The sequence below is a fragment of the Medicago truncatula genome, chromosome 2, assembly GCF_003473485.1.
Source record: "Medicago truncatula cultivar Jemalong A17 chromosome 2, MtrunA17r5.0-ANR, whole genome shotgun sequence".
Taxonomy (NCBI): Eukaryota; Viridiplantae; Streptophyta; class Magnoliopsida; order Fabales; family Fabaceae; genus Medicago; species Medicago truncatula.
Genome location: NC_053043.1, coordinates 19,263,993 through 19,286,341, shown reverse-complemented (window position 1 = coordinate 19,286,341; position 22,349 = coordinate 19,263,993). Strand labels below are relative to the sequence as shown.

Below are 22,349 nucleotides of genomic sequence, written 5' to 3'. Positions count from 1 at the left end.
AAAAAAGTAATTATTCTCGTGACTTTATTGTTTTGAAACAAAATTAAACCAGTAAGGAAATGCTTTATTATTATTATTATTATTAGTAGTAGTAGTAGTAGTAGTAGTAGTAGTAGTAGAAGACCAAAGAGAAGGGGGGGAAGCGTTGTCCGATGATCCAAATAGTGATGATCTAAAAGAGGCTTACAAAGAAGTGGTTTATGCATTCTTTATGTGCAGTTCAACGATCTGGTAGGCCAGTTTGCAATACATGTCTAGGGAGGACAAGTAGCTGAGTTGGATGGTGATATGGAGGAGATGTAGTTAAACTGGTATTCGGATGTGCTACACTCTACATATTTTGTTTGAAATATGTTTTATAGCTTAGATGTATTTTTCTAAATATTTTGTATAGTTTGATATTAGTTTTATGCCTATTTAACGTTATCTTTAAAATGTGTTACTTGCTCTTTCATTATATTTTTCTTATAATTATTTTTATGCGTGTTGCAAGCAAGTAGACATAAATTTGACAAAAAAAATATGTTCACTGTAACAAATAGGTATGGTCTATGTGTAAATCTAGTTCAGATTACAAAATTTTAATAAGAGGAAAATTGAAAATTTAAAAGGCGCTCGAGAAGGACAAAGAATTGAAAAAGATATAATTTGCATAATATACTTTTATTCATTGTCCATTTCCTATAACATTTTTTGCTTGAATGGATTATTTAATTTTGGACGAGGTCTAAATGTGTCTTTACAATTTTTACCAATATAACAAATTATATAATTTAGAAAAAGAGGAAGAGGTGCAAAATTTTATTAGAAGTTATTAAAAATGGTAACACTTTCTGTACAAAAAAATGGTAATAGTAAATCCTTGACATGTAAAAAAATAATACAACCAAATAAGTAAATTATTATTAATTTGAATCATGACTTGAATAGAGTAACTTTATTATTAAATTCATATAATAATAAATCCATCCAAGAACTACATAAATTATGATAGAACTAAAAAATGATATGATGACTTCTTCATATAGAGATTAATCTTGATATTTTTTTAAATTCATCGTACGAAACCTATATTGAATGCTTGTTTTCATATTTAAGCTATTTTGAAGGATGCTGGCTTAAGCGGAGGATTTGCAAAAGGACCTTCAACTAGTCCTTTTGCTATTTGCCTATATGCTGCTTCTGTAAGGTGGGGTCCATCCCAATTTATATATTTAGAAGGGTCGGAGCAAACAGTTGTGTTAGGACCTCCACAACATGCTTTTAAAGTTTTACTCTTATCAAAGCCTGCATAAAAAATGTACTTGAATTAAATAAATGAAAATGTATCAATGAAATAGACAAAAGTAAATCTTACGTTCTGTTTGAATAAACTACTTAATCAGGCGATTGTAGCATAAGTCCTTATTGTATAAGATCTTATGTAAAGTTATTTCTATAATATATACTATATGTAAAGGGAATACATGGTTTTAGGGTGACTTTTTCGCTTTCAATTATACCTATTAATAAACTTACCTACAAGAATGTTATGTTGTTGGTGTCAATAAAAAATATAAGAATTATACCGTATTTTCTATATTATTGCTGTCATTGAAAAGATGAGTATATTTTTTTACAATATGAAAGTGGATTATTAACCAATAACTTTAAATAAAAGATAAAATGTCATAAGAACTATTATTCATAATTTATACATATTAGCGCAATAAAAAGAGGGAACAACCAGGTACAAAGTGTTTGTCTTAACGCTACAAATAGATTAAACAAATTCTAATAATTTGTATATAAAATACTTTTATAAGTTGATTTGGAGAGCTTATGCACATGTTATACACTGCTTCTATAAGCTCTCACAATCACAAGCTTGTCAAAAGATAAGCAAAAATGTACCTATAATATAATTAGCAATCGCAATAGGTTGTACATCTAATAACGTAAAATGTAAAAAGTTAAATAAAATAACTACCCACCGTATTGTTCTGGTGCTTCGTATAAACGTTTGGCAGCATTGTAGTAGTCAAAATATATTATCTTGACATTAGGGTAGTTCTCTCTCAGTGTATTTATGGAATATATTAGTTTGTCATTGAAATACTCCACCATAGTATTGAAGGCTTTAAAACATCCAAATTCATCGTAGTTTTCAGTCTTATTACCATAGCCAGTCGCCAATGCCAAAAGGGAGGCACCGCACCCTATTGGGAAGTTCCCTGGCACAACTATCTCTACAGCTCTTTCTTTGATTAATGTCTAGTACATGGAAAGAAACCAAAAACAAAATATATAGTTGGTACATTACTCACCAAACTGTTAAACAATTCATATGTCTCTATCAAGTATAATTTAACTTACAGTGGTAGCTTTTGTGATTGCAGCAACCACTAAGGGAACAACATTTCTAAAGTTTGAAAAATTTTGTGAGATATGAGAAGAAAGATCATTTCCACCAATTTCTCCCACTAAAAATAGTGACTTCTTGAAGTAGCTACGACAATCTACATTATATAATGTAACAAACATTGTTACCTAGTTATGGGATTAAAAACAAAACATTTTGAAAGAGACGTTAATTAAATAAGGAGATATGGTAATACCTTTCTTGCTTTTACAGGTAGAATTTCTAAACTCTTTAAACATCTTAAGTTGTACACCCAATGAGTAATTACTTGCTGGTACAAGAATTCTACTTTTATTGAGATAATTATTATAATTAAGTGCAGTGGAACCAGCAAATGCAAAGTTCACTCCTTTCGTGACGTCTTGGCCTTTGGTGAGAGTCTTATAAGCTGGCAAAAATGGCAATCCATATGCCTCCGCTACAAATGAATGAGTATTTGTTAATGTGTATTCCATTAAAATTGCGAGAATATTAAGTTTATTTAAATAAAAAATATCAATAATACACTTTCTAACACCCCAGTTCAAACTCATTATTATGCATGTGAAATTCAAGTATGCAAATATTTAATTTTTCCAAAAATTAAATGTATATGAAAAGATTAAAATTAAGTGTTAAAATACCTATGAAATCTATGATCAAGCGTCCATCTGAAAAACGTCCTGAAGGCTGTTTGAAATAAGTTGAACCATAAGAACTATTGCCTGGCACTGTGTAGAAAGAAGCTTGATTTCCTGTGTCACTAATTGAGTCACCAAAGTTGAAAATAGCGTCATATGGAAGATGATTGGAATTTGAAACTCCAAAAAAACTATACACAAATGTGACCCAAAAGAGGATTAAGATATTCATGGTGTTATTGTAAGCCATGAGTTTATCAATGTCTATATTACCTGAAGATAGGTAAATTGAAATTATATATATTGTCTCACCAACCCATTATCTTGTCATACATCAAACATTATAATCTGGAAGTTGTTTAATTACCTTGAATCTTATAAAATGTCTTGTACATTAACTAATATTTTCCAGCACATAAACATTATGTAAATACATATTTTTTTTTTATGACAGATTCTTTAAATATGTGTTGATTTTTTATTTTAGCAATATATATTGGTATTTGAACGCGTGTTAATTTTCCTTCCCATAGGTTTGTGGTGGACTGCCTACCTATTTGTATGAATGGGCAGACGGCGTGCATAAATAGTTCGTTGCTTGCTTCGTGAGTGCTTGAGGATAGCAGGTGCTACCTCCGCTATCTGTTTTTGGCAGTCTTAGTTTAGGCTCTGCTCTCGGATGTCAGTCTTTATGTTATTCTACGTTGATTATGTTGTTGAGATTTTACCCACATGTCGGGATAGGATATTTTATAAAGTGATGTGTTTGTGAGTTTATGACATGGCTATTTTGGAGATGTATTTTATTTATCCGCTGCGACGTTTTGAGAAATTTTAATATGCATGTTTTGGAACTTTTGGAGACATGAGGTTTATTTCTTGAATATTTGTATTATTCACGTGTTTTATCACTTTAATAGAAGTAGGGCATTACACAAACTAGCAATTAAACACATAATAAATAAATAAAATAATTCTAACGAAAAACAGGTTGTTACATGAGACTCTTAACACACACTCTCACGATCAGCACTATTGAGCTTGGTTCGTGGGCATAAATGATGAATGGCCCGATAGCAAAAACCTAATAGCAGGTGACCCAACGGATCTTGGAGTAGGCTTTGATACCATCTTAGAAAGACTATTACTTTTCTCACTATATGCTATTCTCGCGTGCCCTATTTTTCTCTTCCAAAAACTCCTCTTTGATTTTCGGATTTTAGAATCCGAACTGAGTTTTTCCTTTGTCATGGGGTGAAAAAAATGATTTTTCACCAATTTGGATTTTATAATCCAAAAATCTGAAAAAATAGGGCGTGTTCCTTGATTTTTTCTGATTATAGAATCTGATCACCCCCTAAACACCCTTTTTCAAGGGAAAAATTGTTCGATTATATAATCCAAACTATATCAGCACAAATTTTAAATATCTTTGTAACATGGATCGTCATTTTAAGGATAATATTAATCTTCCTAACTCTCATCCTTTTATTTTGGGTCATTGTTAGCTGTTCTTAGTCAAAAATCCAGTTTTTGGACTACTTGATCGGATTGCTCCGAAACTTCACCAGAAATTCAGGAAAAAAAATCAAGGATCAAGACTCTCATAGAAGGGACTTCTTATTGGTTAGAACCATTTTAGACCCATCGTTTAGACCCATTTTTCATATTTTTAGAAAAATCCGAAAAAAAATTCATTAGTTTTATTTGATTCTTAGAAATTTTTGTGGTATTTTTATATTTTTATGATTTTATTTGACAAATTTTAGCATTTTTTACCTTTATTTTTTGGTTTATTTTTAAAAATATAATTCAAAACTGCTGAAATGGAAGAGATTCTGATTGCGGATTATACATAAGCATATTTTGGATTATAAAATCCGAATTAGTGAAAAATCATGTCGAATTTTAAAATCCGAAAAACCTCATGGGCATTTTCGTAAAAAAAAAAGGCGTGCGGGAAATGGGGTGGTGGGAAATTTTTTTAGTTTCTTAGCAATCGTAATTCGGTCTAACACAACTCCATAAAATCGACTCGTGATATGATAATTGCCCTCATTTATATTTATATATATATATATATATATATATATATATATATATTGCGAGACTATTTTCTATCTAATGTGAGACTCTTAATATAACTGGAATTAATGTGATGAGACTAAAAAACGTCAAGATTTTACTAGGGGTCTTACACACACAGGCCCCCCACCCCAAAAAATTAAAATTATTTACTATGACTCCAATTCATGCAATCACTTCCACCGATTGGATACTTATATAGCATACAGAAATGATATTTGAACAACTATTTTTTACAATTTTTGTGATAAATTTCTCTCTCATACTTACATTATCTTTTTATTTTCTCTCTCTATTGCTTTGATTTTTGTGCCACTACTTCATTTCCTTTGCAAAAAATTTGTTGTCACAAAAGTTGTCACATATATGAATGTTCAAGACATCCATGACTGCATTTAGTATTATAAAGAATAAAATTTCCTACAAATAATCTAAATTATAGAAGTGGGCCAGCTCAAAATGAGATCATATTAAATCGGATATTTAAAAGAAAGAAAAAATATAAGTCACATAAGGATCATTGATTTATTTTAGTGGTGAAAAAAGCTACTATTTATGGACTAAAAAAAAACGTTATTGATGATATCTTCGGTTGATATGTATTATTTAGGGACTAGTGAGTGAATGTAATTCAGGAAAAGCCCCTAAATCTAAGTGGTATAAAGTACCAAGTATCTCACAATCTAAAAACATATACTACATTTGTCCTTAAATATAAGTTTCATTTTGAAGAAAATATTATCACTAATATAATTATGTTTCGAATTACTAATGCATTAATGTTTTTTTTTTAATTAAAATTAGCTCTAACTAATTAACTTTTTTATGTTGTTGTTTAACAAAAACATTAATTAAAGATAATTTTGGAATATCTAGGGAACAAAATAATTTCCTTGAGAAGATACACTTCTAATAAACCTCATACACATAAAATTGATTATTTTCACATATCCTTAAGTTGAGAGAATGACTAATTAAAAATTCAAAGGTGTTCCATATAAATAATGCATTTAGTTACAAAAGCATGTTTGTGACTCTAGGGAACATATAAAGATGCAGGTCTTATACATGGAAGTCTAATAATCACTCCACAAGCAAAGTACTTGCAAGAAACTTGAATTTGTTTCTAACTATGATATTTCTATCATTCTTCACATAAGAAACCAAAACAAAAAAAAATGGAAACATAGAGAGCAACTTTTACACCTGAAGCCATCCTATGAATGTGAACCTCCACATAGATCATAAAAACTATAATTACTCTTCCAAGGTTTCTTCTGTTTCTAGGTTTCCAGCTGCAGCTTCATTGTAATTTGAATGTTAGTGAAATAGTCGAGAAAAATCTCTAAGAAAAATAACTTGAAGACAATGTTGTCAACTACATGTTACAGAAAATAGCAGTTTGTTCAAATTTTGATACGCTAGAAGGCTATAGTGCCACAATAGTCGTTATTTGAATACACTTTGTACGAAATAATGTTTTCGTAGGAAAATTGTGATTTGAATAGTCGTTATTTGAATACACTTGGTACGAAATAATGTATTCGTAGAACAATAGGGATTTGTTCGAATTTGACTATGCTATAGTTATAGCATCGTTATTTGACAATATTCGAGGATGATAATTGATTTTGATTAACATATCTAAAGTAAAAGAAAGTAATGCGAATAACTTACACAAGCTCTCATCATGTTGTTCTTTCTCTTGGGTCTCAATGCATTTGAGTAGATATTTAAAGGTCTCAATCTCACACGGTATTGTGAGCCCGCCGCTCTGATCAAATCCGAATTCCTCGGCAGCCTTTTCCAGCAACATTTTGAATAAGGAATGGCTAAGGTAGCTAGTTGGAATAATGAACCGTCGAAGCTCGGGTCCAACATAGACTGCCAAGAAGCCTTTCGGAACATCAGGTGGTGGTTCAGGACTTTGGCAGCTTTCCTCATCAGAGTCACAACTTATGACATTTGTTATCCTTTTGTTGATCATTGGTGATCTAGAACCATCAGTTATTTCAAGTTTGCGGTTGGAAGTTTTTGAGCTTATTGTGACATTTTGCCACTTTTGAAGAATTTCTTTGAGTCTCACAATCTGCCTAATCCCGGTTACTTTCGAGCCTCCACCGTATTCCATAGCTGAACTTTTTACCACAACAGTCAAAAGTGTCCCAAGACCAAGTTCAGTAGAAGGGAATCTAGACTAAATCGTCGCTACATGTAAATTTAAACTTATAGTTATGATTTGCATGTATGAAACCATATAATGAAGTGATGTTCTACCAAATTACTAGTGATCAAAATGAATATATTCACCGGTCATCACAATCCGAAAAATACAAAACTCATAAAAAAGAAGGTAGATAAAATGATGCTTACTCCTCTTAAGCTCATATCCATTATTGATAATTGATATGATTTCTTCATTCTATATACAAGATATCCAATTTGAGAAACTAATACATTCAAATGTATGGATACAATATAAGTTCACACGGATAAGTGTTAGTGTTTGAAATTTCGAAAGGATGACAATCCGCTTTACCGAAAGCAAATGAGTTGACAACAAAATCTTAGGCATTCTGTTATAAAAGGCGAAACGAATGAGATTTGTTTCCCAAGAAGGAGGATTCTTACAGATTCTGTGATTTGTATTAGCATTTTAAAAAGAATAAGAAAAACATTTTGCATAATCTAAATGATCAGAGGAGAAAAAGTGAATTTCTTTTTATATGCAACTCAAATAAATTTCTGCTATTTTCACATCTCTACAAAAAACTAATTGAAAGGGAATAATCAATGTTAGAGAATTTTATTCCATAAAAGCTCACATTGTCTGAATTTTTAAGTAATCTTGTAATTTCGATTTCATCGATCCTGAATTTGACCAAATAATGTAATTGAGGTCATGACATCAATGTTTTTGATATCTTTGAGATCCCAATATTTTCACATTTCTGCTACAAACTAAATCAAAGGTGATCATTAATCTATGGGAATGTTTTTTTTTGAAGAGGCTAATCTATGGGAATGTTGTTCAATCAAATCCCACATTGTCTGAATTTTTAAGTAATTTTACTATTTCAATTGCATAGACTCTGAATTAGACCATCAGCTTCAAACATACAGATCCTCAAGCCTAAAAAGTAAAAACAATGCAAAGGAAATCATAACATTGCGGTTTTTTTATATCCTTGCGATCACAATTAGCGTCGTTTTGTCAAAATAAATTTGATTACAATTCTCTCGTGAATTAGACCATCAGCTTCAAACATACAGATCCTCAAGCCTAAAAAGTAACAATGCCAACGAACTCATAACATCACGGATTTTTATGTCTTTGCAATCACAATTAATGTCGCTTTGTTAAAATAAAGTTGATTACAAATCTCCACAATGAGCACTTGAAAACCATAATTAATATTATTTTTTTGTACAAATCGAAGCAACAAAGGCTGAATTTCACTGGATCGAATTGAAAACCTTGATTGTAATTTCCAATGTAAATCAAATCTTGAATCGAAAATGCATGAAAAAAAAAATAGAAACAATATATACAAGATCCATAGGAAACAAAATATATGATAAATTTATCAACAAACAATCAAAATATACAAGATCCATGAGAAAAAAAACTAATTAAAATTGACAAAATGCATGAAATTAAGAGATAGAAACCTGATAGAGAAGAGAGCATGATCAGCCGTGAAATAGTCGAAAAACGGCCATGCAGCAATCTTCAGAAATGGAACCAACCAGAGCTAGCGAGCTCTCCTGAGAGAGATTAAAAAACAACGTTTATTAGTTTGTTTGTTTTAAGCCTTTTCTCGTAATCAAAAACCCAAAAACAACGTTTGTGTTTTAACTTTATACGCACAATTATCGCAACAAAAATAGGACTTGTGTTTTTTCTATTGTTTCGTTTTTGTAACACTTTGATGTTTCACAAAACTAAACTACTCCCTATAACGTCGCTGTCGGGGAGCCTTTTTCTCTGCCTATCCGTTTTTTACCATCCAACGGTTTATGTAGAAACCATTGTCGTTTTGCATTTTTATTCTTCTTGAGTAGACATGGCAATGTGGCAGGGTGGGGACGAGTTTTACTTCCCTGTCCTTATAATCGATTCTCATATACTTATCTGTTACCCTACTTATATCTAACGGGGATGAGAAATTAAACACCATTCATGTTCCCGACGGGTTCGGGTATCCCCGCCAAATCCCCGTCCCCACATTGAATATTTTTTTTTAATAAAAAATATAAGTTTTTTGCAACCCCTTGAGAAATGTTGTAATACATTGTTTAGCAATATGCTCACTTTAACATTTGTTAGACCGATCGATTTAGTTGCTCTTTTAAATATCGATAGTAGTTTTTATAACACGGCAATTATTAAACAAAATAACATGACACGTCAACATAAAGTAATTTTCTGCATTCGGGACGGGTTTGAGTATGGATTCGAGGTGGATACCTATATACCCGTTACACATCCCATACAGGCCCGTGTTTGGAAATCGGGGAAAACCCAAACTCATACCCAAACCCAATCAAAACGGAAAAAACCCATCAAATTGGGTTTGATTCGGATTGGTAACCACATGTATAGGTTTTGTTGCCATGCCTATTCTTGAGGAAATGGGTACAATACCGTATAAATCTTGACTTTGGAAGCATTTTCAAATACATGTATATTCCTCCGTCTTAAATTATACGTCACTTTAGTAATTTTACATAAATTAACAAATATAACTAATATGTATAGAAAATAGTAATGTGAGTAATTTTACAAAACTGTCATTTATTACTGATATGAAAAACAAAAATAAAAAGAATTAGAAAAAGATAAAGTAATAAATAGTAAATGGTATAATATAAAAGTAAATATTATTGATTCATTAATATTGTAAAATGACATATAATTTGGACCAAACAAATTTTACTAACACACCTTTAGCGGTGCTTATAATTTTCTTCATCAAACTTCTTATCAACATATCAATGAAGATGACTTCCAGGTTTTTTGACACAAAGATGTCCCTTTTGAAGTCAATTTTTTTGTGTGGCGTCTCCTTCTAAACCCTTTACCAAACAACTCAACAACACGTTTTTGCCCTTTTCTTTGTCTTTTTGAGTTTTTTCTTCCAAGAAACTTCTCTTGGGACTTGGGATAGGATCTATCCTCTTTGCAATGTCTTAAGATGCCGCTTTAATCATCGTCCATTGTCTTCCCAAATCCGTCAGAGATGCATTGAATTACATCAAAAACATGTTAGAACTTCTTGGTTCTTGGAAAACTAGAAATACATAACTCGAAATAAAAACATTACAAAATGTCCCAAAAAACATAAGTAATTTTTCTAAAATTCCTCTAAATTGGATCAAATCATAAATAAAATAACTCAAAAACATGCTATAGGTCACCTTCAAATTTAAATAACTACCTTTCAACAAACCTTTTTTTTTTACAAATTTATCTTTAACAATTCCAATGGTTTTCAAATTTAAATTTGAATCTACACTATAATTCAAAAACCATAAAATTAACTACAATTTTTAGTCAAAATTAATTTTTTTTAAATCAATTTATTTTCTTAGCGGTATGAATATTACAAATTTTTTAAAACAAACAAATTACATTATAATCAACACAATACAGATAGAAAACAAAACATTTAAGTTAATGCAAGTTGAATCTAACTTTTTTCCCTTGTTTACAAAATTATATTTAAAGAACAAAATATTTTGAATTATTCACCAAATTGATTAGTTACAAATTATTTTATTTATTAATAAATATATATTTTTAAATATTGAAATCTTTTTTTTTTTTATAGGCAAAAATAGAGAGGTTGGACATCAGGGAGAAGCTGAAACATCCCAACTAGGTTGGCATCCAACAACACCTCCCATCCTTTGCCGCCTCCCTAATACGTAATAATATTATTAAAGAAAGGAAAAATTTGTACAAAAGAGAGGGGACTAGGTCAATACCCTCAAAAAAAGAAAATGGAAAAACAAAACAGAAACTAAAAAGACTAGAAATGGCTACGAGAATCTATAATTAGGAAGCTCATTTCTGTCTTTAGTAAAATCAACCGTCAATGAAACTGGCATAGGTCGGAACCAAATGGTATCAGGCATGTCATGCCCCAATGTAGCCAAACTGTCTGCACAACCGTTGCCTTCCCTTCATTGAGATGATGGGAGGGGACCTTGTGAACGGGTTTGATAACCAGCAGCCTTGTTTAACTTGTTCAATTTCTTCTTCTGAGCTTTAGATATCACTGGTGAAAAAGGAACTTCTTCATTAACAGCAGCCTGTTTCAACCAAGCCTGCATAAACTCCATTTCCTTCCGCAACGTGGGATGCACTGTCGCGTTAGGATCAGCTGCTATAGAACTATCATCTAAATTTTGAACAGGCGATAAAATTGGTCCATGATATGTAAGGTCATTTGGTACCACTTCATCAGTCATATTTGCAAGCGGCATGCTAAAAGAATTATGAGAGATATCAATATTGCGATTTACCGTAACATCTGGAGAAGGTGATATGGTTGTTGTGTCTTCATGCTGCTCCGTGTCTGCTTCCACGTTGGTTGTGGTATGAATATCGATGTCATGGTGCTCATTTATATCATCAACAATCGGAATGGCAGCATTGTCAATAGATTGATGTTCTTCTGCCACCTCCAATGGCACAACTTCATGAGTAATGGGCGCAACAGTGGATGCCTATTGTGGTGTCTGTTGTTGCATGGTTTCCGGGGGAGGTGGGCTGTTTGTATGCTCCAAGTGCTGCGTTGTATCTCCTTCAATGGTGTCGGACCCCAAATTTTGATGTTCAGATGGTACATTCACAGTGCCCGAGGGTGATTGCTCATCCACTGCAATAATTTCGTGATTCACTGCCTCTTGTGGAATATCCTTTTGCTGTACCGTAATGGTATGTGCCTCTGCTTCAGTAATTACTGGGTCCTTATTTGTCTAAGGTGCTGCAAAAGCAATAGAGGAACCAATGCCCGACGGGTTGTCTTTGATAGGTGCCCAAGTTTGCTTTGGTACTGGTGCTGGTTTTTTGCCTTGGACAATATTTTCTTTGTGCACAATCTTGTCTTTCTTTGGATATAGCCACCACATGAGGATATGTCATGGCCTATGGTATGACAATGTGTATAGTAATCCGGAAGCCACTCGTAGGCCACCTCCACCTGAAACGCATACCCTTCTCTCTCAACCGTAATTTCATGAATTATTTGTCTTGAAAAGTCCATGTCGATAAGTATGCGTGCGTAGTGCCCGTAGATGCGCTTGGAAGTTGCACTGTCGAGAAGGAGTGGGGTGCGCAAAGCACTAGCAATTTTCCGAAGCGTCCTATCCATCCAATACTCTTGAGGTAATTCCAAAAGTCGGATCCACACTTGTGCGTGAATGTTACGATGCTTGTTCATATTAAAATATTTTTCCTATTCAAACAAACGGAGAACGCCTGGTTTCAAATTAATCGTCCCCATCGCCCATGTCATGCGCATATCCTCTTCAGATGAAAAAAAGAACTCATAGTAACCCCTGCCTAATGACGTCATGGCCCATGCCCCTTTTGTTTTCCAATGATTATGAAGTTTAGAATAGATGTCTTTTGTAATGTAGGGTTTGTCGCCCTTATTCAGAACCAGACGTCCACGAAGGTTGCGTTTACAGAAATCCATACCTTTCTCATATATGTCTTGTGTAATATGTATGCTAACAGTATCGCCACTGATCAAGGGTTACAGTAGATTATCATTGCTTGCGGTAGTTATTGTTGAGGCAGTCAGTGCTTGAGCAAAAGAAATTTTCTGCACTGGTTTGGGAGGAGGAGGAACCGTCGCAGCTGATGAGGCATGATTCACAACGGTCCTTCCCAATGGTGCGGCCAGCTCAGCCTGCCAATCAAAGGCCATGGCAAGGCTGAACTCGGGAACAGTCAGAAACACGATCAAATATCAGAGGTCTGATCGGAATTACAATTCAATGGATTCAATGGATGAAGAAAGCAACACATAACCTTATTCGGTAATTTAATTCACAATGAATGAATTTCCCAACTAACCTCACGTCAAATTGAAGAGTGGAGTTAATTGTAACATAGCAATTTGTTGATGGATTGAAAATTAGGGGCTGCTCTCATGCTAGGTGATGGATTCGGTAATTTGGAGAAAGGAAACATGACGTTCAGCAATTTTGGAGCATGACGGCGCCGCTCAGCTCAGCTCAGTCCAATCAATATTTTCTTTGTTAATATCCAAATATTGAAATCTTAATTTAATGATTCATTCAATTAAAAATATTGGTTAAAGACTTTTAGATTTTGGAAAATATGGACAAAAATTTATGCAAATTTTTAAAGAAAAACTGAAAAGCATTTTTGTAGCTTTGTTATACTAGTTACAGTTCACCTTTTCGAAATCTGCAAAAAATTCAAGTTGTAGGCTATGATTCATCTAACAGCGGTGGTGGAGTGAAGGGTAAGCTTGTCAGTTTCATTTCAGAATAAATTGACCAAAAGGGTATAATTAGTTTGGAAATTATTAATGACAATCAAATTGTTGGTAAAAAAAAAAAGATGACAGTTAAATTGGTAAAACCTAATTGAAATGGAAAAAGAGTGAGAAAAAGGAAGGATTTTTTATTGGTTTGTATTTGGAAAACTTTAGGTTTTTTTTTATCCCTTCTATATAAAGGGTGTTTTAGCCTTGAGGAATCATTGTGATTGGAAATTGTAGTTTTGGGTTTGAGGGTTAATTTGGGAATCATGGAAGATGGTCATGGTAGTTCCGATCAGATTCCTCGTTTTTTGAAAAACACATATGAAATGGTTGAAGATTCTTCAACTAATTCCATTGTTTCCTAGAGTTCTAATGGTAGAAGTTTCATTGTTTCAAATCCATTCGATTTTGTAAAAGATTTGTTACCTAGACACTTTAAGCATAATAACTTCTCAAGTTTCCATCGACAATTGAATACATATGTAAGCAATTTTAATGTACTTCATTTTCATGGATTTGGTAAATTTTTATGCTATCATGTTAATTTTTGTTATTGTGTTAATGTTGTTTATTTAATTTTTTAAAATTTAATTTTTTTTATTAATCCATTATTGTTTTTTTATTGCTTGAATTGTGTTATGATTTTTAGTCTGATTAAGGTTTTAGGAAAATTGATTGTTATGAATTTGTTAATTTCATTTACAGTATGTTTCGATTGATTTATTTGAGTTTATGTATTTTCATAAGCACTTGTAAGACTACTTGAGCTAAAGGAAAAACTAATAACATGTTTATAAGTTGTTCAATTTATTTTGTTTTTGTTATAGGAATTGTTTAAGATTTAAGAACTTATCAAGCTATTTATGCAATCAGGCCTTGATCTTTTGTTGATATAGTTAATAATGCTTTTTTAATTTCTTGAACTGTGTTACCCACATGGGTTGAGCTGATGGTATTGGTTTGGGATCTTAGAATGTACCCTTCTAAAGATCTTTGATTCCCGTTTGTGCCAATTTTAGTTGGCTATTATGGCTTTTAAAAAAAAATGAATTGTGTTATTGTTTTTGGTTCGATTAGGATCAAAAAGTAATCTCATATATCTGTTAACTTGTTTTGGAGTCTGTTTGTATTAGTTTATTTCAACTTATTTTCTTATATAAAAGACATATCAGACTGTTTGGTAGAGCATTTTAGCTTATTTCCAATAAGTTGTTTGGAATAACTTATGATTTTTTTTATAGCTTATATGAAAACAATTTGACATAAATTTATCTTTTTTTTTTTTTTTATAAAAAAGATTTATACATAAGAACATATATGATAAACCTTTATGCTATAAACACTTGGTTAACTAGTTTATCCAAACAATAAATTGTTCTTTTGTTGTTTTTTCTTCTTTTTATCAACCATTGTGATTTATTGATATTTATCGAAGTGTGGTATGGTTTTCAATTTGAATAGGGCTTTAGAAAAGTTGCTTCAGAAACATGGGAATTCGCAAACGATAATTTTGTAAGAGGTCAACCACATTTGATGAACAATATCCATAGGAAAAAAACTCTTGATAGCCATTCTTTGCAGAATACACATGGACAAGGGGCTGCTACTCCACTAAGTGAAATAGAACGCCAGAATTTGAACGATATAATTGAAAATCTTAAACATGATAATGAACATATTCTTCTTGAAATTCAGACACGGGAAGAGGAGAAGAAAATTCACGAGACACAATTAAATTACTCAAAGGAGCATCTGAAAGTGCTTGAACAAAAGCAACAAAGTATGCTTTATTCAGTTGGTCATGCGTTGCACAAACCTGAGATCGAGTGTCTTATCTGGTCACCGGTAGAAAACACGCAGAGAAAAAGGAGATATCCGAGAAATAGTCCTTTTGGTAATGAAGCTAGAACTCAAAATCTTGTGGAAAATTCTCAAGTATTACGAAAAGAATGCATCTGTTCTCTCATTAAACATGGAACGACTGTACATGCTCGACACATCAATGGAAGTTTTGGAGAGTATTGGAATTGTAATTCCTCACCTTGTTGCTCCTGAACCAAATGTAGTTGTTAGTCCTGATCCTATTTCAACTGAGACGGAGGTAACCATTGCGGCTAATAATCTTGGTGCAATTGAACAAACGGTACTCAATGCTCATGATCTTGTATCACCTGAGCCAAGCGTTGTTGTTGTCCCTGATAATGTTTCCCCCAAAAGATCAACCTATCGTAACGTCCCCTGTTACTACCGGTAATAATGATGACTTTTGGGAACAACACTTGAAGGATGAATCGAAAAATCTCGGTAAGCATGGTCAAGTTGGTAGATCTTGGTGGAACTAAGAGTCTAAATCACCTACCTAATCCAAAACGGATGAGTCGTTATTATTCAAACAAAGAAAATTGGTGGAAATGGATTATTCCTTTTATACATGTAATTTTTGCTTCTATTGTATATACATAATCCTTAGTTTCGGTTGGTTGAATTTTGTTAATTATATTACTCCTCACTAGTTTTGGTTTAATGGTTGATTATGTTTTATAAACATTATCCTTAGTTTTGGTTGGATCTTTTCAGCGACTCTAGATCAGTCAACTATTTTGCTCATAACTAGTTTTTTTTTTTTTTTTTTATAGTTTTAATATGGAACGATATTAAATGATAATTACCATTGCGGTTACACTATGAACCCATATATTGTGCCAAATTACAGTTGAAATTGCGGTTGGATGTTGTTGTCGATACTTCAAAATTCTTTATATTGCAGATCACAATTTAAAACCATGCTACAATGCCAACATATTTTGAGATTATGCATGGCTACGGCTGTTCATGAACATGGCATAAGTTTTGTTTTGCTTGTTATTATATATGCAAAAAGTTGTTAGTAATGACATCACTTGGAATGTAGGCAAGTGTCTGAAATTGTTAACTTGCATATGTTGGGTCTAAATTAGAGCTGTGCGAACTTATGATTATGTTGTTTGGCTGAATTGTTTAAAATGCGTGTCCAAAGTCAGATTTTGATTGTGTTGCAGAATTTTATGCATAAATTTTGTTTATGCAATTTGTGGTGTTTGTGCAAACTTGTGATTTATTTTTCTGCATTGTGTTTGTTTCTCTGTTGCATAATATGGCATAAGTTGCAGAATATTAAAAATGAGCTTGTAATGATAGAATAAGGAAAGGAAATGTGTAAAACAAGTTTCCTATTTGCGGCTATGTTGACTTGTTTTACTTGTTGTTTTGGTTTTTATTTGTGCGAGGTACAACACTTGTTGATGTCTTTGATTGGCCTTTGAACCAACAATATCTATGGTTGATGTATTTTGTTCTTATACAGCAAGTTATCAATGAAGATGTTGTACAGGATGACATAGATGAGGAATTTCAAGAGGAAGACGTAGATGATGAATTTCTTGAGGACAACTTAAGTGATGAATTTCAAGAGGATGACCTAGATGATCAATTTCAAGAGGATGACCTAGATGATGAAATTCAAGAGGATGACATCGGTGATGAAGACGATTTGGCTGATGAATTACAAGATAAACTTGAATGATCGAGTTGGATGGTGTTTTATTTTGGATTGTAGTTAAGCCACATTTTGGATTGTAGTTAAACCACTAAACTTGTCCGAACTATAGTTTTGTTATTTTGCTAGGCTTATACTTCGAAGCATTAAACTTATCAAGTAATGTTTGACATTTTGATTACTATTATGTATTGAATTAATGTTTGAACTATTTTATTATATTACATCTTTTGTGGTTGTATTGATAAATTCGATCTTATTTGAGTTATAATTGACAATTTTAATATTGCCTTTAAGCTATAGTTACATTTCTAAAATAATTGGAAAATTCTAAAATTTTACAAGGACACTCTAAAAATGTTGCATGTAAGCTATGGGGACGTTTTAATGTTTTCTTAAGGATTCAAATTTAAGGCAACGATTATTAATTGAAGCAACCTATGGGAACATTTAAAAACGTCCCCTAAGAATCCCCAAAAAATCGTCTCCTATTCCTATGACTTAGGCGACGTTTTCAAAAATTGTGCGCAAAGAACATGAAAAAACATCCCCATAGACTATAGGCGACGCTCGTATAGGAGATGCCCGGAAAACGTCCCCTATACCTTTAGGGGACGTTTTTCATAGTTCTGACAACATTTTTCGATTGTTGTTAAAAAGGATAAATGGTGTAGTGTCATCAATAATAAGTTATTGGACACTAAAATAAATAATGAAATTTCATTATTTATGAGTAGATAATTCTAGATCTATTTGCTTCATGCAATAATATTCACAGAATTTTACATCTTCCAACAAAAATTTAATCTTTTAAACCTCATCAATGATGGACATACTCTACTAGATATTTGACATCTTTGACTTGAGTTTTATGTATTATTTATACTAGTAGTAGATTTGTTTGATTTGAGTTTTATGTATTGTTTATACTAGTAGTAGATTTGTATTGGTTTGGAGTTAGAACTCGTATGTTTGGTTTGACTTTGATCTTTAGTATTTATATTGAGATTTATTTCACTCCCGCCTTGTCATAAAATAAGATAAAGTGATATTTATATAACTCAATTATAATTAATGGATTCAAGAGTAAACTTATATGAGAATAATTTTTTATGTTGAAAATAGGCTGCAGCAAGAAAAAAAAAAGTGTATCTTCTTTATTAGTGGTATAGACGACCTCATTTAATTTTTCAAAGCTTTTATGAATTTTTTATAATATAATTTTATATTTTGACTTGGATACTAAAATATTATAAAAATATGTTTATAATATAAGTTTATAATTTTTAGAGTGCAAAATACAACTTTTATAAATTTTCAATGACCTCATTTAATTTTCATAAATTTAAAGATATATATATATATATATATATATATATATAACTTTATAAATTATTTTTTAAAATACTAATTTTATAAACTTTAAATAACCTTATTTAATTTTCAATAAATTTGAATAATTTTTATTATATAATTTTATATGTTGACTAGGACGATATAATATTATAAAAAATGTTTACAATATAAGTTTATAATTTTAAAAGTATAAAGTATTTTTTTATAATCTACTAATAATGATGAGAAATCATTAACTAGAAAAAAAAAAGATGATAAGTCTTTTTTTGTGTAACTTATATTTAATACTTCCTCGAATTTTAATTATAAGCAAAACTCTTCTTTTTGAGTTTATTTAATAATTAATGTATTTGATCTATTACAGACAAAATACATTAGCAAAAGAAGAAAATAGGAATTCAGGGCTACCTAAGTTGCAAACAAAATGATTATCAAATAAATTTGATATTTATTAAAGTGACATAGATTAGTAGTGGAGTGAAATAAGTACCATGGAAACTTAATGAACTGCTTCTCTGGGATTTGTAGCTCCAGCCAACTGCATTAACCATTTTTCCAAAAATCAGAGTAATCAAGGGTGAGGTAAGTCCATTTCCTGCATAACCAATGATGATACATCGCAGTTTTCATGATGCAAAGTGATAGAAATCGAACAATGCTTATATAGAGATAGCAATGAAGAGAAGAGGATCAAGCTAGAGTTGAAGTGAAAATCGCGCCCAGCAACAATGCTAGAGTTGAGCAAAGTGGTTTTTTTTTTTGGTTTCCGGGGTTCGAACCTGAACCTTGCATATATTCTGCATTATCCTTACCAACTGATCTAGAGTTTAGCAAAGTGTTTTTGACAGCAAATCCTTTGTTGTTGTGTGGATCTCTCAGCTGCAAAGTGTTTTTGACATCAAGTCCTTTTTGTTATAGTGTGGATCTCAGTAAAGTGCATCCACCGAAACACATACTTATGGTTGATTAACACAAATTAAATTTGTCTATTAATTAAGAACACTTAAGAAAGAAGCAAGCCATGGTGTACGAATATCATGAATTTTCTTCTTTTTATACTATACTAGTATTAGATAAAATTAATACTTCAATTTAATACTTAATTTGTTTCAAATTTCAAAATCAGACCATTAGAGTTATGTTCATAAATAGTAAAACCTATGTAATCTCAATGTTGCATCATGATAAGTTAATGAGATGGAAAATCAGTCTCCAAGAAAATTATAACTCTTAATAAACTAAAGTGCATATAGCATAACATAATTTAGTGTTGTTTTTGGATTTCTAAACTGTTGTATTTTGGATTTTAAAATCTATTTTAAAAAATAATTTTCATCTACCGAAGTTGTTATTAGGTTGAGTCACGATCAGGTCGCTCTCCTTAAAACGTTTTTTGGTACTGCCCAAAATTGTGCAAGGCAAAATATCAACCACACCGCCTCCAGGATAAAAACAAGCTCAGCTACAACTGTGCGATTAATTACTGCACTGTAGAAAACCGTTCGAGAATTACACCCTCAAATATGGCTATTAAGGCCACTCCAATTTAATACTGAAACCATTATTATATGGTACTATGACCATTCTATGGTAACGAGACCATTTAAATATGATGTTACCACCATTCTAACTTTTAATATCTCCAAATGTCAATATGGTATTTCAATCACTCAAATATGGTGCTACCACCATTCTAACATCTAACTTCTCGAAGAATCGAAGAAGAATTTATTTGTAAGATCATTCTTAATTTTCGAAGGGGCATTATACCGAAAATGGATTATGATCTTAAAATATTATTTATTCTGAAAGGACATAAAAATATTGAAAGGAGTATGCTCTTAAGACCATTCTTAATTCCGAAGGGACGGAAAAAAAAGAAGATGAAGAGAAGAAATACTCGTCAACACAAGTAAAGAAAGGGAGAAGAGAAAAAGCTCTATTGGCTGTGATTTCAACACAAATGAAACTTCTATTGCCAATGCTTACATTTATTAAACAATTACTTGGTTCAATTCTTTAATTACACGAAGCCTCCTAATAATATTACAATAAATAAACCAAAACCGTTTATTTATCCTCTCAAAAAGAAAATATGATTTATTTATTATAGGGCTTCTACGGTGCAGTCAAAAAATTGACTTTTTTAAAAAAGTTAATTTGTTTAATCAATAGTATAATTGTTGATGTTATCTCAACTAGTGTCTTGTTGGAGGACCACTCTAAAACTAAACTTTACCTTATTACAAATCAGTCCTCTTACAAAATATTAAGGAGAATTTCAATCTTACTGCACAAATGGGAATCTAAGTGTTGAAGGTGAAAAGCGGTATGGAGGACGATGTGATGATTTTTTAGAATTTTCATTATTCAGTTTGTTTTCCGAGGAAATTGAAGAACATTAGTTTATAAAGATTTAATTTTTAGGATTTCTAAAAAAATAGGGGGTTTTGTTAGTTGAAGGATTAGAACCTTGTGAAAATTGGTTTAACTTCACCAGAAAAATCATTCTCATGACTTCACCATAAAATTTTCCTTTATTGTAATATTATTAGGAGCCTACCTGAAATAAAAGAATTGAACCAAGTAATTGTTTAATAAATGTAAAATTGTATGGTTAGATTTACAGATTTGATCCGCGCAAAAAAAATATAATTTTCATCTATAAATCTAACCAAGAGAGACTAATTGATACAAAATTTGATGCAAAATATTAGTAATGTCTATAAACACATTATTTTTTTTTACAGATTTGATAAAAAATTTCATCTATAAATCTAACCAAGTAATTGATGCAAAATTTGATGCAAAGTTTTGTCACAATCTAATCAATTTTTATTTCTATATACTTTTTTTAGGTATGAATAAATATAATATTGGAAATAAAAAATAGTAACTGTTCTGGATCGGACAAAAGGAGATTTGATCCATTTACTTAGGCCCAATATTATTCAAAGCCCAAACACCATGTTTGGTAACATTACTTGCGACACATCCCTTCTCCACGAGGGGGTGCACGGAGCGAACAAGACTAGTTCAAACGAACCACAACGTCTCTCTGCACGTTCCCGCAATAATCTCTCTGGCGGTTACACTTCCCACAAGTTCGAAACCGCGAGAGTCTGGTGTGTCATTACAACGGCTCTGCAGCCCCCCACCTCTATATATAGGGGACTCATAGCAGTCCCCAAGGTAGGATTTATCTCTTCCTCTAAACCCTCTCTCTGATCTCTACTGACTTGAGCGTTGGAGTGTCTGCAGGTACACAACCCCCTTTGTTCCAAGAAGCATTCTTGATGCATTCTACCACCACTTAAACCACCACATTTAAATCACCGACGGTCACCTTCTGATCAGGTATGATCAGTAACTATTTGCCAAAAACGTGTTTTCCTGTTATCTCTACAATTATGTTATTGATGCTATTTACAATTTAAATAGAGGATGATTATTTTTAAAAAAATTATATTTGTTTTATTAGAGTTTATATTTAATATTTGAACAAACCTTCAATTTATTTGGGACAGTATATATATATTATCAATAAAAATAAAAATAAAAACAACTATGTTTTCGTGAACACAATAATTTCGTGTCCTTTTGCAAGCAGAAGAATATATACAACATAATTTAACTGTCAAAAAAGTTTGCCAAGAACAACATAATTTATTTTAAAAAGTTAAATAGAACACAACATAATGATTATTATGGCTTATGCAACAATGACGTTTTGATAAAAAAATAAATCGATGTCGCTCTTCCTCCAACTAGAAAGTTGAAAATAACAATCGTAGACTCGAAATAGAAGCACATTATTATTTATT

The 22,349-nt window shown here is 31.7% G+C and overlaps 2 protein-coding genes across 5 annotated transcripts; both read right to left on the bottom strand.

Moving 5' to 3' along the window:
• Positions 1–1,093: 1,093 nt before the first annotated feature.
• Positions 1,094–3,253, bottom strand: LOC25486570 (GDSL esterase/lipase At5g45910). Its single transcript, XM_013608163.3, has 5 exons — positions 3,025–3,253; positions 2,598–2,819; positions 2,356–2,498; positions 1,974–2,253; positions 1,094–1,287 (listed from the first exon to the last, which is right to left on the bottom strand). Exons 1-5 carry the CDS (start codon positions 3,251–3,253, stop codon positions 1,094–1,096), a joined length of 1,068 nt encoding a protein of 355 aa, XP_013463617.3.
• A 2,815-nt stretch (positions 3,254–6,068) lies between these two features.
• On the bottom strand, positions 6,069–9,034 carry LOC25486568 (protein SMALL AUXIN UP-REGULATED RNA 10). 4 transcript variants are annotated; one of them, XM_024776284.2, is made up of 4 exons: positions 8,978–9,034; positions 8,779–8,874; positions 6,784–7,314; positions 6,072–6,407 (listed from the first exon to the last, which is right to left on the bottom strand). In XM_024776284.2, exons 3-4 carry the CDS (start codon positions 7,235–7,237, stop codon positions 6,364–6,366), a joined length of 498 nt encoding a protein of 165 aa, XP_024632052.1. In that variant the 5' UTR covers positions 7,238–7,314; positions 8,779–8,874; positions 8,978–9,034; the 3' UTR covers positions 6,072–6,363. The 4 variants fall into 4 exon arrangements, with proteins under 4 accessions (XP_039686441.1, XP_024632052.1, XP_039686440.1 ...); XM_039830507.1 differs by lacking the exon at positions 8,978–9,034 and having other exon boundaries at positions 6,069–6,407; positions 6,784–7,244; positions 8,779–8,971; XM_039830506.1 differs by lacking the exon at positions 8,978–9,034 and having other exon boundaries at positions 8,779–8,971.
• Between the last annotated feature and the right edge of the window lie 13,315 nt (positions 9,035–22,349).

Coding starts and splice junctions, on each gene's coding strand:
- LOC25486568 (XM_024776284.2), bottom strand. CDS start 7,237: ATGGAATACGGTGGAGGCTCGAAAGTAACCGGGATTAGGCAGATTGTG. Junction 6,408..6,783: donor ACAACATGATGAGAGCTTGT/GTAAGTTATTCG, acceptor ATTACAATGAAG/CTGCAGCTGGAAACCTAGAA.
- LOC25486570 (XM_013608163.3), bottom strand. CDS start 3,253: ATGAATATCTTAATCCTCTTTTGGGTCACATTTGTGTATAGTTTTTTT. Junction 2,499..2,597: donor TACCTGTAAAAGCAAGAAAG/GTATTACCATAT, acceptor TATATAATGTAG/ATTGTCGTAGCTACTTCAAG. Junction 1,288..1,973: donor CGAAGCACCAGAACAATACG/GTGGGTAGTTAT, acceptor TTTTTTATGCAG/GCTTTGATAAGAGTAAAACT.